The sequence below is a fragment of the Grus americana genome, chromosome 3 (assembly GCF_028858705.1).
Source record: "Grus americana isolate bGruAme1 chromosome 3, bGruAme1.mat, whole genome shotgun sequence".
NCBI classification, from domain to species: domain Eukaryota; kingdom Metazoa; phylum Chordata; class Aves; order Gruiformes; family Gruidae; genus Grus; species Grus americana.
This window is the reverse complement of record NC_072854.1, coordinates 46539436-46558543: the sequence shown is the minus strand read 5'-3', so window position 1 is coordinate 46558543 and position 19108 is coordinate 46539436. Positions and strand designations below refer to the sequence as shown.

General features: G+C 44.6%; 1 protein-coding gene across 1 annotated transcript in view; it reads right to left on the bottom strand.

Annotated features, from left to right (window-relative positions):
• The window catches only part of GRIK2 (glutamate ionotropic receptor kainate type subunit 2), a 431194-nt gene extending 416443 nt beyond the window's left edge, over positions 1-14751 (bottom strand). The window contains exons 1-2 of the mRNA XM_054822179.1: positions 14624-14751; positions 8961-9365 (exon numbers count right to left, since the gene is read on the bottom strand). Coding sequence (XP_054678154.1) covers positions 8961-9075 — 115 coding nt within the window. The 5' untranslated portion in view covers positions 9076-9365; positions 14624-14751. The remainder of the gene's footprint in view (positions 1-8960; positions 9366-14623) is intronic.
• Positions 14752-19108: the final 4357 nt, after the last annotated feature.

Genomic DNA, 19108 nt, shown 5'->3' with positions numbered 1-19108 from the left:
ACTACCATCTATAAATTGTTGTTGTGAATAACTACATATAAGAAACTTTACCAAGTACACACAGATTTCATATCATATGTGGTGTAAAAATAAAAACAAACACACACACTAGCATAAACTAACCACTAAACTATCAAGGAATGTTATCTCTCTGAAAATCTAGGTAGTTGGTATTGGCTGATGATTAAGCACTGACCTTGAAAATATAGGTAGGAATAGAAGATTTGATTGGCTTCCATGTTAAATAACTACTTTCTTCGAGGTTTCACAATGTGAACTATTGAGGCAGGACTTTAATTACTTTCTTACATGTTAAAAAAAAAAAAAGTGAAAATTATCAATGTGACCATGGTGAGCTATGAGACTCAGATTTTCTTGTAAATGTTTCATTCTTACTAGTGTAATTATTTTTATTATGGACTGCTCAGTAAGTCATGTCCTAATTATGTAACTTTTAAATAACAGCATAAATATGAGCTAATTTATACAGCTCATATATGTTTAGCTCCTGAGCTGGTTGAATTAGCTGGTACATATTTAGCTCCTGGAGAAGAACAAAAGCCCAAATGGATGGCAAGTTCAATTATAAAGTGATCCTTAATAAATTTACCCAGATTATTACCTACTAAGTGTGTATATGCACATGAATGAGCATTTTAATAAAAGTGTTTTAAATTCAGTATCAGTTACCTTATGACAAAAACCACTTTAAAGTAATAGCTATTTTTATATTCAGAGAAATGTGACACTTAATTTGAAATATTTTACTGGAGATACCAAAAGAGCTAAATGTGAAGATGGCATTCTCTTCCAAAGCTGAAGTAGTTCTGCATCTTTTGAAGCAAGCTTGATAAACTTTACTCAATCAACTTCCGTAGAGCAAGAAATCAGTTAAATACATATGTTCACAAACAAGTCCTTATTTACAGGACTGATTATGATTATGTATTTTGAAAACAAGCGTCACTCATTTGCTGGTGAGTCTTGAGCAGAATAGTCAGCAGTTTCTGTTTCAGCGGTTTCTTGTATTTTAATATCAGGAAGAAGCTGTTGAGCCATTAAAATATTTATCTTTCCCTTTCAAATTCTTACCTGAGAATCTGAGTTCAGTATTTGTAATAAAACTCAAAGCCTGGAGAGAAAAGAAAAATCCCTACTCGATCCATTTTCACTTCCTCCATATTGCTGATGCCATGAAAGGCACAGTTCATCTAGCCTAACTTTTGCCACGTAAGAGTTATCCAGTCTAAGCCAACCTTGTCTAATCCTGCTTCCTTCAGTCTCCAAATACCGCAGAGATCTGACTTGACTTGAACTAGAAGTTTAGTTTTTAGACAGAGGTGAGGCCTTTCAGATTTTTTATTTTTTGCATGCAGTTTCCCAGAAAGTTAGAAAAGCAAAGAGTTTCCAAAAAGGACCAGAAAAATAACATTCAAACATACATTCTTCTTTCAAATAGGTAAGTAACCATTTCAGTTATTAAAAAAAAAATAAGGAAAAAGAGGAAATAAAGGGGTCAAATGATTCAAGGTAAAAAGTTTAAAAAAAAAGTATTGTTCTTTCAAAATTATTTTATCCTCCCATAAAATATTACTTTTCCCATTCATCTGTAGACATTCAGCATGGATCGTTTAGTACTTTAAGATTTAGCTACAGACACTGAAATCAGATAGAGTGCTTATATGACTAGGAAACATCAGAGACACCCAGTAACATATTAAGATAGAAGAAAAGAAGAGAAAATAGCCATCACAGATTGAATTAAAAAACTCATCAAGTCTTCTGAACAACAGTTTCAGACAGCATAGTAAGTAAGCTCTCCCTGGACGGCTCTTCTGTCAGAGTATCACTGAGTCTAATACAAGAATTAGTGACTCTAACAATCAGGGCGGGGGGGGATATGCTAAAATATTGACAGACATTTTCAACATTCCTAGTTCAACTGACTTTTAAATCCAGATACTCATTTTTCAATAAAATGTTTTTCAAAGAGTTTGGGAGTGGAAATACAAATAAAATAAAATAGATGTGCAGCTAATGTGAATGAACTTATTTCCTCAAATATAAAGATTAAATTCTGTAAGAGCCATAAATGAATTAACCTTCTGATGCAGTGGTAGCAAAATATTGTTATCTAAAGACAAACGTTGTCATCTAAGAAGTGTAGCATAGCTGTGCTTTAAACTACCCCTACTGTAGATACCATTCACGATACTAGCAAAGAACCTGGTTTTGTATACCCCAGGCAGAAATACCTAGAAATGGAAACACTTAAAAAATATATCGTCTAAGAATGTGTATTTCATTTGAAAGAAACATCAAACAAAGCTACTGAACATATTCCTAGATGAGTTATTCTATTTCAATAGCATGCTGGAAAGGCTATACAAGAATAATATTCAAGGAAATCTGAATCCAGGCTGATTCAAATGCCTTGCAAATTTTGATCCAAATGTATCTATCTTTGCAGGAAATGTAAAAAGAACAGTCTTGAGCGCAACTGCCATAGGTCACTTCTAATTTTTGCCCAAGGAAAAAAAGCTCTGTGATTTTAATTTGTTAAGAATTACCTTCTAATGAAACTGATAATACATTTTTGAACTTCTGCTTACTATTTTACACAGTATTACAATACCATCTAGTTTATCCAGAGCTGGCTGAACTCCAGTAATTGGAATAATGATCATTACATGTTTGTTCTGTAGTCTTTGCATTCCTGAAAGCTTTGGCTGTTTAAATTGAAGGCACTATATAAATCTAAGACTATTATTACTGTACAAGAAAGAAGCCAAAAGACTCGGAGAGGGAAAGCACAAAATTATAACTATTAATACGATACTGGTCTTTGATTCTCCATATTCCAATTCAGACGTGACAGCATAATGATATTATGTTATCATATTGTTTAATCTAATCTTCCAACATACAGTACAGCATAACATTATACAAAGCTTATTCGGGAAACATTAATTTGCCTTGCAGACTGAGGGGTATGGAAATAAGGCACCTTCTAGTTTCTCTTTTGCATTATTGACAGAACTTCTAGTAATTGTTCCTCTGGAAGAGATTAAGGAGGATGAAGGTTAAAACTGAGAAACAGACAAGGTAAATATATTAATTAGAGGACAAAGCCCTGCATTATTTGCAGTGACTACAAAATATTTGGTTTATTTTTTTTCAAAATCGAGGGGATTTTCTCTTGTACAAAATAAAAAAAAATTAAAAATAAAATAAAAAACCTCAAATATTTGAGTTTAGAAAAATCTCTTTTTCTCTGGTTTCTTATCTCCGGTGACAGAAACCACTTCACTGAGCGACCACATTTAAATGGGAGGTATTACTTGAACTTTGCATCACTTCAAAAGACAAGTAGCAGTCAGTAAGAAGCGAGTTATACTTCTCAGCATCCAATCTATCGGACAATTGCGTGAAAATCCTTTTACAAGGCTGTTGGTGTTCCAAACACTGGGTGAAAGGATCTGGGGATATTCCAGAGAGCCCACACGGATGAAAGCTTTCTTAACCTACATTAAATCTTGATAATGCAATAATGACTCTTTTAAAAGGATAATTCTAATTCCCCTATCTAGTGCAATAAAGACTGTATACAGCTAATCTGCTTTGCCCTTTCAATTAAACTCGTCCAGGACGTTCTATGTAGTCAGCACCCTGAATGAGTCATTAAAATTCTCGTTCTGTAAGAGTTGTGTGCAGCGCACCGTTGTTTCTAAATTCCATTAAATCCAAATGGTCTTTATCGCCCCATGACCACTGTGACTTCAATCAGCCAATTTAATTACCTTACCAAATTGTCAGCAGAAGCAGCAAAGAAAAACAGGAAGGGCTGTGACGTTATCAAATTGAAATCTTCCTCTGTGCTGTTTAATCTAGACCAGTCAATAACAATGCTTCTCACCTCCTTACTGCCTTCCCGAGGCTCTTAACCTTACTCTTCTTTCAAAGATTTCTGTTGTTGTTTATAAGACTGATTTTGAACTCCTCTCCGGGAGGATGTTAACACATATTGAAAGCTTCTTGTCCTTGGCAGTAAAATTTTCATTGGCTCTAAATACTGGAATTACCAAGCCACGGACCTCTGAGGGCTGCCACAAGTGTTTATTTTGTAGATTTTCATCGCACTCTTGATCTGAAGTCAGACTGCCACGCACACACACACACTAAAATCAGATACGTATATTTTCCCATTTCTTTCCTAAATACAGTCAGAAAGGTTACCTCCTTCCACTAAAAGGGTGTCATTGCAAAACCCAAAGGAAAGAAAGTGCACATCCAGGAGAACTAATGCAAGTCCAGTCTAGGAAAACTCTACATGATTACCCAGCAAGTATTTTTCACTTGAACTCTTGTCCTATACTCTTTTGCACAGAGGATGCACTCTGTGTGCACTCTCACTGCTGTTCCCCGACTTGGCTGGTTTTAAATGCTACTAGGTCAAAATGGTCACCTGAACACCAGAAACATGTGCTTCGACACCCACTGGCAGTGGACGTGATGAGCTGGCCTCTTCTCTGGTTTTGCCACGCTCGGTCTCGTAAAAACAATCCTATGGAGATAAACTCAAATCTGTTTGAGCCAAAGGAGCTCAGTTAATATGTCCGATGAAACTCGTGCTAAATCTTCACGGAGGAAGTCTCCAGTGTATAGTAATTCCCCTCTAAGGGTTCCCACAAAGGAGTTGAGAAATGACGTTGATTTTTTCTTCAGTCCCAAAGATTACATTATCATAAACAAAACAATATAATAATAATAATAATAATAATAATAATAATAATAATAATAATAATATGAGGGCATCGGGAAAGTGCCAGGCTTTGTAAATGTCTGGTGTGGGGTTTTTTTAGGGAGGAAAAAAAAGTCAGTATTAGGAAATGTTTCTGATTCAAAACTCTCCCGTCGTTCCTTGAAGAGTATTCCCATCGCTCTCTTGGCTTTCTTTTGCTTTTAAGCTGGAAGACTCCCCCTCCCTTCTCTTATGGTTCATTGTAACCCACAACATTCAGCTCCCTTCCCCATCTGCCTGAAGTCAGGCAACTCCAAAGCAACAAAAAGTCGAGACTGCGGACACGGGCCTCCGCTTTTCTTTACCTTTCTTTTTGAATGCGCTGAAGAAAACAAAGTATCTCACAAAGCGGGGAAACACTTATCAGGCCAGTGAGCCCCCTGCGGTGGACATCTTTAGTCTTTCACCACATTTGCACGAATAATGAGTTACCTGAGAGGGAATGAGAACACGTAATGGCCAAACCGCTTTCACCTTCCAGTCACAGGTCCCTCTTCACACCTTTGCTGTAGGAAAGACGTATTGCTCACGGCAGCAGAGACAAGGCCCGAAAGGGGCAATTTAAATAAAGGAGGGTATTTTAGAGTGCTCCGGATTTCAAAGAGCTGATATTCATGCCCGGTGTAGGAATAGGTAAGAAAAGAGGGTGTTTAAACATCCCGGGCTCTTACTGCCTTGGGCAAGGAGAAGGGGCGAGTTTCTGAAAACACAAGTGAGCAGTTACTGACGGTTAACAGCTCTTAATGGCTTATTGATTCAGCCTGACGGGGCAAAGTGCTGGGGTGCCCCCAGGGAGGTAAAGGCAGAAGCGAGGGGGCCTACGAAAAGGTGGTGGGGCGGAGGCTGAGGCTGAGGCCGAGGCCGAGGCCGGCCCGGGCCGCCCGCCGTGCCCAGCGGTCGGGGGCGGAGAGGCGGCTCGGCCGGGCTGCGGATCTGCCGAGCTACCTGGTGTTTCTGGGGAGCCGCTGCCCCGGGTCTGCTCTTACACAGGAGAAGTGAATCGAGAAGCTACGAAACGTGATCCCCGATAACGGGACGGATCTGCCGGCGGTCACGTATTTTGGTTTTGTACGGTGCCAAGAGATAAGGAAAAGGTTTCCATCACACTTAGCACAGCGGAGAGACAAATACTAGGCTGCTGCTTTTCTCCCTCGTCAAGCTGGAACCTGTCCTTTTATCCGCAGCAAGGGGTTTAGGTCTGTTTGAAACCCTGGAGTACGGTGGGCATAAGCCTCACCCTCAGCGTTTCCTGGGCTTGCTTGTGGGAAGATACTCAGCAAGGGCAAGGGAGGGAGCTTGGCCTCATGCCCCATGAAGCAAGGTGTGATTTAGGAAGGGCGCCTGGTGTGATGCCCAAATACCAGGATGCCCTACTCCAACAGCAGCAGGCAGGCGTCCAGGTGCCTGAGTGAGTGCCGCTGGGAAGGGAATTATGCCATCGCACCAGCCTCTCCCCGTGTTTGCTCCATAAGGCGCAGGCAAAAATAACCCCCCGCATTTGAGAAAGAACCCAGGCGGCTCGACTTCCCTGTGTGGTTGCTAAAAGGTAGCTTGAGAGCAAGAAAGAGAGAGAGAAAGGACATGCTGGCTAGTCCCAACAATGAGAGAAGCCGTGGGAAGGACAATGCGAATCCATGGTGGTTAATTTGCACAGGAGGAATGCGGGGGCTGGAGCTCTGGCAGGCTTCAAGCTCTCCCCTGTTGCCATAGCGCTGCTGGCTGAGGAAGAAGAGCGGGGGCTGGCAGGCTGCCTTCTGGAGGGAATCTCCTCAGCTCTCGCTTCTTCTCGGGAAGGACTCCACGGGAAGGCACGGCATCCCGTCCTCCTGGTCGCAAAGACATCTCGAAGGGACAGATAGCACAGGAGCCCGGAGGGGGCAGCGGGGAATCCCCCTCTCAAAAATAACCAAAGTCTTTCCACGGCTCACTCGCTGCTCCTTCCCTCCTCCCCGCCATGTCCTACCCTACGCAGAGGCAGAGATGTCAGGCCCCGGGGAAGGAGCGGGACTTCTCTCTCGCGGTCAGAGACAGTCACTCCACACCTGGACTAGGCTAAATACAGACTCCTTAAAACAGAGATGTGCAACAGGCCCGGCTGAGCAGGGCAAAAGTCTTCCTTGCTCTCTCTTACGTCTAACATTTTCCATACTAAAATAAACTAACCAACTGCTCCCTACCTACTTCTAAGGCTCAGAGATGGGTTGGCGACAATTCTTTTGAAATAAAAGAAAAAGCATGCCGTGATTCAAAATGCGGACTCATACTTAGCTGCTACAGACAATGGAGTGAGCACAACCCGTTAACCGACTGTGGGACCAGGAGGCAGTTGGAAGGGAAGTTAGCCTAGAAAAATGCATGCAAGCGCGACAATGTCGCTGGGCCCCGGAGTCCCGCTGCACCACCCTTCAGTCTCGGAATTATTTATTATTCTAATCATTACCAAAATGCTGCTCTCCAGGGGTATCTCTATAGGTACAGTGGACTAACAATTCAGAAAGAATGCTAATCTAAAGGCGGAAAGCTCACGTCTTGCTAATGGTGTGGCCGGGAAGATGTTTGTTTACATAGCTACCCCTTGAAAGTAATTCTGACTCCTAGAGACCGACCCTCGGCACCCGTTATGAATCCCGGTTCGTAGAAGGACAGACAGCCGGACAGTGCCAGATTACAGGCAACCCTAGCGTTAATTTCACGGCCATGATTATGGATCAGACCGAATGCAAAATAAACCCCGCAATGATATACGGACCCGTTAAGCCATGTCCAAAGAAACAAGCATTCCTGAAGACGGTTGCTAAGAGCAACGTGCCTTAAGCACCACCTTTAGACCAGATGGAAGCAAAAAATAAGTACTACTAGCAATTCAGCACACGAGCTCAGTACAACCTTTTTAATCATTGCCCACCTTCCCCTCCCCATAAAAGTGTGTGCAGGGGGCCATGGAGATTTAAACAAAATTAGATACAAACCAAGCCACTACTCCCAGGCGAAAACAAGACCTTTCAGTGCCCAACAGAAATGGATGTAACGGCTGCTACAGCTTATCGCGGTCAGCGCGAATGGGGGAGATCCGCGCTTCCTCCCCCCAACCATGCTGTCGGTAGGCACAGAGGATGCCGCTTGTTTGGGGAAGCAACTTTCGGCCTGCCCCCTTCGCCGCTCCCCGCCGCGGCTCGCCCGCGGGGCGCTCCGCTCCGCCCGCGGGGCCCGGGAGGGCAGGAGGGCGCGGGGCTCCCGCTTTGCCTCGCCCCGGAGGACCTTCCCGGACCGCACAGCCCCCCTCGGACCTGCGGTTAACTTTCCTCTCCGTCCTGCCCTTCCTTACTGCGAAACTTCTATAGAGGATGCAGCGGCTGAAATTTCTCCCTCGCTTGCTTATACACACGTACACACGCGCGCATACACAGGCAGCGCTGTTAAGGACAGTTTCACGGTCCAGCTGGGATAGTCTTTAAGCTGTAAAACCGCTCTAGGCTCCTTGAAATTTCATTCTGATCTATCACTTTTGTCTTTTTTTTGTCTTTTTTTTTGGGGGGGGGGGGGAGAACAACAACTTATACAACTTTCCTCGCTGTGGTTTTGAAACGTATCGCGAAAGCTCTTTCACGACCACCACTTAAGACATAAATCATCTCTTCTCTAACCCTAAGCGCCACTGAAGTGGCAAGCAAGTAGGCAGAGGCTTCAAGGGAAACCAGGTCTCAAATCACAGCGTCGCGCCCACAGGGGATCGGCTCGGGTGGACCAGAGACGGGCGGCCGAAACTTAACAACTAGTTGACAGATTTTTAACTGATCAAGCACCATATTAGCCATGCTTTACACTACTATGGAAACAAAAAAGGTACAGTACAGGGAAGCCAAGCAAGCTGCGCAGACCCTTAGGCAAACGCGTTTGGCAGTCATTTTTCTCTATTGTTATTATAATTATCATCATCATCGTGCCGTTACTACGGCTACAATGAGCTGCAGCGACAGGGAAAAAAAAAAGAAAAAAAACCCCAAACCACAGTAATCCATCCCTCCGGATGCAAAATAAAGAGGGACTTCGGTGCCTGACTCCGGTAGCATGTTCCAGCTCTCCCCCAGCACCCCCTTCTGAGTCAATCCTACGCGTTCAAGCTTAAATGCACAATGAAAAAAGTGTCGGGAAATCTTACCAAATCTTAATACATGTGTGGTTCCTTGAGAATATCCAATCCACAGTAAGCAAAGAAGGAGTCTAATGGTGCATCTGAAGACTGGATTAGTTAGAATAGGGGAAATAATCTTCATGATGTTTCTATGCACACACGCGCTGCCTTACTTCCCCCTTCTAAGCCGTCAGGTTTCCCGGTAGGGTGAGAATGAGGATACGTAAACTGATGGCCCTCAGACACGATCACGGCATGGTCACAGAGAGAGGAGAGAGTCTACGCTTCCCAAACCCATTAGCAATCCCTGCATGTTCTTCATTCACTGCGCCAAGGAGCAACCTTCAACTGCAAGGAATGGTGGGACATCCATGTTAGTCGGGGGAGAATCCTTGAGAAATCCAAACACACACAATGTCCAGCCGAGTAAACCTGGGAGGCAAGAAAGGAGGAAAATCAATAGGTAATCCAGCTCGAGAAATCGCTGAGGTATCGCCACATAGCGAGAGTCAATGAGCACCAGCCGTTTTACTGGCGAAGCTTTTACCGTGCTCCCATTCTACTGCACTGCCGCACAGCTTCTGACGCGAAGCCAAGATTAAGTGAGAGAAATTGAGATAGCTCTTCTCTTCTTAAGGCTGCTTGCCAGACAGCCTTCCCAATTTCTATTATGCAGCCGATCTGATCGCCTAGCGTTGTCGGAGGGGGAAAAAAAAAAAAAAAAAAAAAAAGGCAGCTCGGTTTTATTTACATGCTTCTAATTTTTTTAGTATTTCAGTTGTTCTGAACAATAGCTATAAGGGTCTGTAGCGGGGAGGAGGGGGCTATAGGGGAGAAGGGAATCGCTTGTGTAAAAATCAATTCATGCATTTTAATAGCTGACTGCCTGGGTCGAAATCACTTAGCTTTAGAGTTGTGAAAGAGGAGGCTGACAATAAAGTCATGCAGGTTATCAGAGTAACGTTTATGCTAGGAAAAGAAAAGTCATGATATTTACATTCACTAAGTGTTACTCACGTTAATGCATGAAATAGGGTAAATGTGATGGCTTGTATACTAACTGTCCCTAGGAACTTGCTCCGGACCCAGTGATTATGGAGCATCAGCCTGCTTTTGCAAGGTAAACAGGAGTCGGCAGCGCTAGAACAGCTTTGTTGAATGCACAGACCTGTGCATTGAAATTTCAGTGTTGCTTAAAAGACAGTAACTTGGGGATTTACTAGTTTATGTTTTGCACTTTATTCTGCCACTCTCTTATTTTGCATTCTGCTTTCCTTTCACTCTAGTATTATAGAAATATTGCTGTTCCTCCCTGTACTGAGATCTATGTAGTTTGTCATTTTGCAGTCCTCAGTGAGAACAATAGCATTTCCCAGTTTGATAATAGGATACTGAGTTTGTAACTGCAAATTCAGCCACAGACTTTTGTCTTTCGGCCAGGTGTTCCAAAGAAGATAAACTCACTCTGTGGACTACTTCAGATTTTCCTTGGAAATACAATTAGTTGTGTGCCCCTATCCATTAAAATACGTTGAACCAGGACTGTCAGACTTTGCAATCTAAGTGATGCTTTTGCTGAACCTACTTAAGCTTTATTACAAATATTAAAAGATAATTCCTAGATTCCTCACCAGGAAAATGAATTCATTCTATTCTACATTCTGCCTACAGACATCTTTTGTCTCCTTTATCTCCCTCCCTGCCTTTTATTACTAAAGAAAATATCACTGAGAGACTTCTCCCACAGGTACATACTGACTTTACAGAAATAAATACCGATGATGCCAAGCTAATGAGAACACTCTGTGGAATCTATCAGAAGTAGAGCACAGCAGAGGTGAGTTACAGTTTGTTCTTAAATAACATCTGTGTATTGTGGACATGAAAATAAGTAAAAGCAGCAATTAAATTATAACCTGTAACGTTGGTGCTCTGTATCCCTAAAAGTATTAGTAATTCAGAGTAACTTTTTATCATTACGGCTTACTGATTTCCTCTGCACGCATTTACTTAAAACACTGTAAAACACTGATGAAAAGAAAAGTACATTCTGAGAGGGGATTATTAAACATCATTGATTTTTTTTTTCTTTAAGATGGAGGCATAACTGCAGTGTCAAAAATAAGTATCATGAATGGCTAGTTCTGCAGTCTAGCAGGGAATTCAATCAGACGATTTGACTATTGGAGCACTTTAAAAAGAACACCTAGTGTTAAAAGCAAGGATATCTAGCGACTCCTTCAGTTCACACTTAGAATATCTCCCAGTAAAAATGTAGAGAGATGCTTTTTCGTATATTTTCTATATATATATTTATTCTCTTCTACTCTTTCATATTTTATCTTAGTCCAAGGAGAAATAAAACCCACCAACGTGAATATTGTGAACATTCTTTGCCTCCCTCCTCTTTCCCCTGGTGTTGCTGAAATAAAGGACATCAGGCATCTGTAGATACTTTTTAATTTGTGAGTGCTCAGACGTAGCTTCCTGTCTAAACGGATTTTTTAAAAAATTTAATTTAGTTTTGGTAAGCAGTTTTGAAAATGTAACATTCATGGTCAGCTTTAGCAGATTAGACAAGACATAAACTTCGGGCAAAGTGACTCCTGTTATCAGTCTGATTTTCTAATATCTCTTAAAAAAAAATACAGCTACCCGTAGTCTAAGCCCAACAGAGCTCCTAACTCACCGAGGCGTTTATACCCGGAATCATAAAATAACTTGTGATTAATTCCTTTTATTATTAAATATTCAGCAGCCCACACTGCACATCCCCCGGTCGCATGCCTAAGACTCAATCCAAGTTTCGTTTCCCCCGTGCTAACATCCCGCCACCGCCGGCTGCGGCCTCGGCACCGCGGACAGCGCCCGGAGCCTCTCCTTTCAGCACCACGGAGAGCGCTCCCAGCCCGCCGCCGCGGCCACCGCGCCTACGCGACCAGGCGCTTGAGGTGTCAAAACGCCTCCGTTTTCCCCTACAGTCATTTCTCATCACGGAAAGGAAATTAAAATCTGTTATCGGCTTCTTAAAGGCATGTATTATACCCTCGATTATGTTAGCTGGCCAGCTATTTTATGGCATTTTGGAGGCTCAGAAGGAGTACCGCTCTCATCTGCTATCACACATCGCTTAATGCTCTGTGTTAACATCCCTCCTCCCTTCTTTCAAACCCTAGCTCCCACCTTGAAGGAAAATCGTAGTTAATGCAGAATTATGTTCTCAAGAATATCACTTCCTTATCAAAAAGTAAATCTTGCAAGACAGCAGATGTTTAGAACTCACTGAATATTTGGTGACTGACGACCTCTTACTGACTATACAATTAACTAAAGCCTCAGACCTCACCACCCTAGACTCCTTTTCTGTTAATTGGACTTAAGCTTCATTTCTCCTTGGGGAAAGGGAGGGAAAAACAAGGGTAACCTTTAAAAAGATACTTTTGTCCACCCTCCAGAGTGGTTTCAATATGAAAGCAGGTACGTGTTCTTAATGCCTTTCACATTTCCTTCCCTGTAAGATGTACAGTTCAAAGATTGGAAATCCCTAATAAAATGTTCTACTGGAGAAGCTGGTCTTGTGTTTTGGGGGCTTGTCACCACTGTTACACAGTTCTTTTCAGATTAAAGTCTTTATGAAACTGCCCTCCACACTTCAGTGATCAGCAACTGGGAAATATACAATTCCTTGGATGTATGTTTTGATTTGTTTTATATTTTGGTCATCTGTCTTAGACATGGTAGTAACACAAGAACAATGTTGAAGTGAAGCTGATATGAGAAATAGTATTCCATCTATAGGTGAGGAAAGAGGAATAGACAATCTAGGGCCTTTAAATCTTTTCTGGGTAATAAAAGCCTACTAAATTCTTTAGGTATGTGTCAACTATAGACGGTGATCTTATGTACATAACGGTTCATTTGGAAAGGGAAGATATGTGGTTCTGATTACCTTATTATATCAGGCACTTTTTCCTTCAGATCGTGTTTTCATGTGCTGTTATCATAATAAAAGTTAACCCAGTTCCAGCTAGGTGCCACCTACTGGGATGTATAGTTTTACCATATTACTTTAAAAAGAAAATGGCTTTCCTTTTCAGGTCATAGCTATGTCTCTAAGAATCGATGATAATATTTTTATATCACTTAATCTACTGTTTTGTCCTCTCCCAACAACAACTGATATAAATTTAGTATGTGTATAACATATGGTCCCCAAAGCTTTGTTTCTCGGGTATTTTTCAGCAAATCCTTGCAAACACTTCAGATTCACATGCCACCACAGTCCTCCTGCTGTTGCAATCTGGTGTGAGGTGAGCCATAGCTTACCGCAACACCTGACCAACCTCTCCAGATCTCTAGAAACAAGTATTGCAGCTTTGCTGACAAAGCAGTAACACAGTCCTCCCTTTTTTAACGTTTGTCAAAGTATTCAAATGAATGTTGATATTCTAATTTAAAAACACATTGCGGCCCACTTGCACTTCATTCCCACCAGCTATAAAAAACATAGGTTCTCCTCTGTCTGTTATTAGCTCAGTCCAAATTTACAACCAAGTTTCTGTTGCGCCCATGATTTATGACATTTTAAGATGGTAATTAATTTTTAGCTAGTGGAAAGACGTGCATTCTAATTAACGAACTGAGTATGCAATAGACTTACTTGTTCAGGCACTTTTGGGTATCACAGCAATGCACTTTCCCAGCAGGTTTTAAGCAGCAAGAACAAACATTTATGACATTATCTACAGATCAGCTTTTCGTCCCTTAAGTTTGCTTTGGGGTTGAGGAAGCTGTGAAAGATTTTGGGAGGAGAAGGAGGATGTTTAATGTTTTCCATGCTCTACTCCCCCAAAAGTTTCTAAGGAAAACGTGAAGAGAGGTTTTCATTATAATGTATTCATTCCTTCTCAGTGCGCACACGGCTCACTGCAATCATGCCTCCACTCCGTAGGCAGGAATGTCTCTTGCTTTACACAGAGAGTGTCAGCGCCCTGGCTGGGTTAGCGATGGTTGCTCTCCCAAAGAATGCTGAATTTGTTCAGAAATAAATGACAGGACTGCAGACAAGCCAGAAGGGGGGCTGGCTGTGCCGTACCGTGGGGGCCGGGTAGGGGCAGGGGGAGACCTCACGGAAGTAGAGACTGTTGTCCACCCACAACTCTAGCGAAGTTAGAGCCTATTTCTCACCTCCGCTCCCCCAGGAGAGCGGAGGGCACATCCTCAAGGCTGCCAGCTCGGCTGCCCTGAGCCCGGCCCGGGAGCAGCACTCCGACTGTGGGGGGGCAGTTCAGGCAATCGCGGGAGCCGGGTGGGGGGCATCGGGGGACTGCCCTGCCGTCTCGCCCCTGCTTCCCAGCCCTCCGCTCCCAGCGTGGGGACAGCGGCGGTTCTGACAGTGCGGGGTAACGCGGGGATGGAGAAAGAAAGGCGGCAGGTTTGCCTGCCCCACAGGAGGGACAGACCCGGGCAGCAGGAGCCGGTCAGCCCAACAGTGCCCGGGTCCGCCAGCTCAGCGCCCGCCTTTGCCCGGAGACACCTGGTCAAGAGACATCGCGGTGTGCAGCTCTCGCCACAGAACGGCTACGGTGCTTCCCCCGCCGCCACCCTACCCCGCCCCCCTGCAGCCCCTCACTTGCATGCAACCCCTCCGGCCGTGGTGGCCGGACGGACACCCCGGGACATCCTCCTACCTTGAGCTGCGGGCGGGGAAGCGGGGAGGGAGAGGAAGGCGGAGGCGGGGGGAGGAAGGGCGGTGGCAGGACGTCGAGGACTGCCCGGGCTGCGGTGCAGCCGGCGTCCGGGCACTACTGACGGCGGCAAGCGGCGGCCGAGCGAGGGAGGGAGGAGGGAAGGAGGGAGGAGGGAGGGAGGGAAAGAGGGAGGGATGGAGGGAGGGAAGGAAGGAGGGAGATCCGCCTCCCGTTGGGAGCGCTGCACAGCGCCCTTTAAAGGAGCAGAAACCCGCTTCCTCCGCGGCAGCCACTCTCGGCTCCCCGCAACGCCAAGCCTCGCCGCCGCCCGGGCCAGTTCTCCCGCCGCTGCCCGCCCGCCCTACCCGCTACCGGCTGCCGCAGGGCTTCGCGGGCGGCCGGCGAAGCAGAAGCGCTCCCGCCTCTCCTCCCGCCGCCGCCGCCAAAGGGGCCCGAGCTCGCCGGGCGGCGAGTTTTCAGGGCGTTCAACGTCCGAGCTCGTAATCGGCATCCCCGAGCTCGTTTTGTAAACTCGGAGGGGGTGGGGGAGCCGGACCCCGCTGGCGGTAAAAGGGCGCTTAGCGACCCCTGCCCGTCCCTGTTTTGCCCCGTGGGCGCAGGGGTAAGCGGAGATCCCCTACCGCAGCTTGCGGGGGTGCTAGAACAAGTGCGGGTGCCTTCGGCTGCTTCTCGACTCTTTCCTCATGCCGAAGCCCGCCTGTACCCGCTCCTTCCCTGGACTAGCGGGGGCTGAGCTCGGGCACTTTTTTCCCCACCCCATCCAGTCTGGAAGGGGAAAGGGGCCCGGGGGAGAGAAAACTCGTGCGAGGACGAATAAGGAAGGCGAGCGCGGCGTGGGGAAGGAAAAGCGACGCGCCCCATGGGCGCCGCGACTGCCTTTGCCCCCCCTTTCCAGCCAACTCGCTCCTAAGCAGCAACAGCAGCAACGCTGCGGGGGTGGGGAGGAGTGGGGTGGGATGGGGGGCTCTGATAATAGTGCCAAGGCCTTCCTAATGAGCTGGGGTGTGAAATCCAGCACCCCCTTTCTTGCAGGATTGCCAATGCTTTCGCCTCTCGTCCAGCCCCATTCGCCCCCGCAGCGCTACAGGCGTCTGGCTGTTCTCCCGTTCTCCCGATTTTGTTTCGCGGCTCGGACATGCCTTGAAGGGCTGCAGGATTTCCCCTGCGCCTTCCCACCCTCTCCTCCTCCCCCCTCCCTCCCGCCGTTTTCCCGAGGTCTGATTTCTGGACAGACGTGCTGTGCAGTTTGACAGGAAAATCCCTGTCCCCTCGTCTTTCCCTCACGAAAAATTCCCGTTCCCGGATCCGCGGGGGAGCGCTGCCCGCACCCCCCCCAAAGGATGCTCAGGGGTTTCTGCGCTTCATCTGTCCAAGCAATCAACTACGGAGCCCTGGTTATTGGAGGCGGGGGGGGAGGGGGGGGGTCGAAGAGATGGAGCTGGGGCTGGTGGGGGTTGGTGACTGAAAAGCTCCTATAATTAAGTACACAGCAGAGTTGTTGTGCGAAGTAAATAAATAGTCAATGATCCCATTGTAGAGCCGAGCGCAGGCGGTAGGGACCGCGACGGGCTCGCCGCGATTGGGCTCTGGCCGCTGTGACTTGCAGCTTAATCGGCCCCACAGCACATCCCTTAATTACTTGCAGCGCACTGCCATGGCCGAGAGAAAATTCATTAGTCAGTTCATTTGCCTGAAGCTGTAATGGAGATAACTCTTGTAAAAAACAAACGCACTGCTAAAGCAAAGCGCTTCATGCCACCTTAGGAGGTAAAGGGAGCTGGGGAGGAGGTGCCACGCCAGGAGTAAGCAGGTTGTGTGGGGGGCAGCTGAGAGGGGCAACGGCGTGGAAAGCTGAGCTCGGTGGGGTCCTGCAGGAGGGAAAGGAATCGCGGGGATCGCCACAGGAGCGATTAAGTGATCTCCACGGTCTCCGTGAAGGCGAGGCGGGTTAACGCTGCTGGCAGGGAAAGGGTGGGAAGCGTGTGAGGTCGGATGAGCCAACATTTGTGCAAGCAGTGACTCGGTGATTCCGTCCCTCTTCTTTTATCACTGACTGCATTTGTGCTGTTACTATCCAGACTTTTCTGACTAGAGCACAAACACAGAACAAGGCAAACACAAAAATATGTGACTCAAAGGTGTCTTTTTAAGATGAGAGAAAGGAAGGCAGGAGAAGAAAAGGGATGTGGTGTTTCAGTCCCCAGAATGGTTCTAATATTGCAGATAGATTGTGTAATACCCTCATGTAATCATTTCACCTCAACTACATTGATGCAGTCTTTTCCCTTGTTGCCTGGGTTACATTTCTGTCCAGACATGGAACCCTCAATGCTTTCCTCAGCCAACGACAGTTTACACAGAATCAGGTCTCCCTTCAGCCTGGAGAGAGGTTCCCAGTGTCACCAGTGCTGTTATCAACATGTATCACCGGATATTTAGAGACTTTGCATATGTCTCATTATTACTCAAATGAAGAAAGTTGGAGCAGGAAGGTCCAACAAGCCTAAGATCACACTGCAAGTCAGTGACATAATGGGAATACAGTCTGGGATTCTCTTTTCTCAGACTTTGACTACTGCAAAACCCTATAATTTCAATACTGACAAAGTTTCTTGTTATGTTTTTTCCTAGTTACATTGTGGGAACTTTGAACTTTATCAGTATTGACCACCCACCAGCAAGAAACATATAGAAAGGCACAGGCCCAGTTTGTCAATATTCAAAATAAGGTGTACCAGAGAATTTGTCACACAAGGTCCTGGACTCTTACAACAAAACAAAAACAAAAACCAAACTTATTTGCTTGCTTGCTTTTTTTTATTGTTGATTATTTTTTATCAAAATTCAAAATTTTATCAAATAAGAATATACATGTGTCATCTTTTCACCAGCTATTTAAAACAAGTTTTGTACATGCAAATAAGAATTTCACCACATTAAAAAGTAAACACATTTGCAAAGGTCTTTGTGAGAATAGGTTTTGGTTTTGTTTGGTTTTCCCAGCATTATTTCTAAATATATAGAATGAAATCATTTGGGTTTATCACATTACCACCCCATTAGGTGCATTTACACCTCAGAGTTAGAGGTACTGTAAACTTGTAGCCTAATTCCTTTAAGATTTCCAAATGAAATTACCTAAGGATGACAGATAAATTCTTTCCCCGCAGAAATCTATCACTAGTACTCAGTACATCTGAATATTTAATATTTTTTTTCTTTCCTGCTTTATCTTTCAATTTGGGTCAGCTATGATAATGTAAACACTGACAGAATTTAAGATCTTTCAAGAGTTTCCATGGAATTTTTAGTAAATGCTAGATCTACAAAGACCCAAATCCAAGCAAAATAATCTCTTAGGGGTTCTGGATGCTGAGGTTTAACAGCCCTAAACAAATTCTGTCCAACTTAATGACCCAAATTTGAGTACTCACATTTGTTCAAGATGAGTGGTTCACAGCTTGTGCCCTGCCACCGAAAACACTGAAGCAAACTTTTGGGACTTCAGACTGCAGACAACTGAATATTTTGTTCTTCCTGCCAGCCATTGGTTTATTTTTTTATCCTCTTGCAGTTGTGAACAGCACTGGGTGGTCTTTCAGGAAATCTATGTCCCACTGCTACAGCATAAGGACTTCTGGTACAGCTCATGGGCAAAGAAAGGATTGTTGTTGTTAGTCTGGCCAAGGAAAATCCTCCCAAGTTTTGGCTCTTCACAGCTGGTTGCAGCTTTTAATGATGACCTTGTATACTCATATTCCCGGTCAAGCTGGCTGCATGTATCAAATCTCGTCCCTTCAAACAGAAGAATGAGTCAAAGCAGGATGACATTAAAAAAAAAACAACCAAAAAAACCCCCAAAAAACAAAAAAACTTTGTCTAGAAGAAATAAATCCCTGTTCTTGTATTATCCACTTGAGGGAGACAATGAGCCACAGGTTACATCCATATGCCAGTTTGATGGATCATATACAAAACTGAACTTTTAATTGATGAGGGATTTGTACCCATTGTGTGTTGTTAATTTTAAAAGTACTGGCCTGTGTAATAGCAGGCATGATGTTTCTCATAGAAATTCATCGTTCTGTATGTCTGACAGTTTTCTTCTCTCTCCTCAATGTCTGGCAAGATGGGATCATCTAATGACTTTCACTGATGGGTCTTAGGCAGGAATGTCTAGAGTCTTTCCGGATGATATCCCATAACTCTAGAATTAATACCTCACATTTGTACAACCTGGCCTAATTCAAGACTTACATGTTGACTCACTTTATTGTTTGAGATGCACCAAAGCATATTACATTACTAAGAGGCCTAAAATATAACATTACTAAGAGCCATAAAAGAATAAAAAATTGCTCTGAGTCTGAATACTTTTGGATATAGAAGCATGGCTTGCACATTTTATTTTAGTTTATTTGGTGCCAGTACATGATACAGTGTACAATATTCTTTAATAGACTG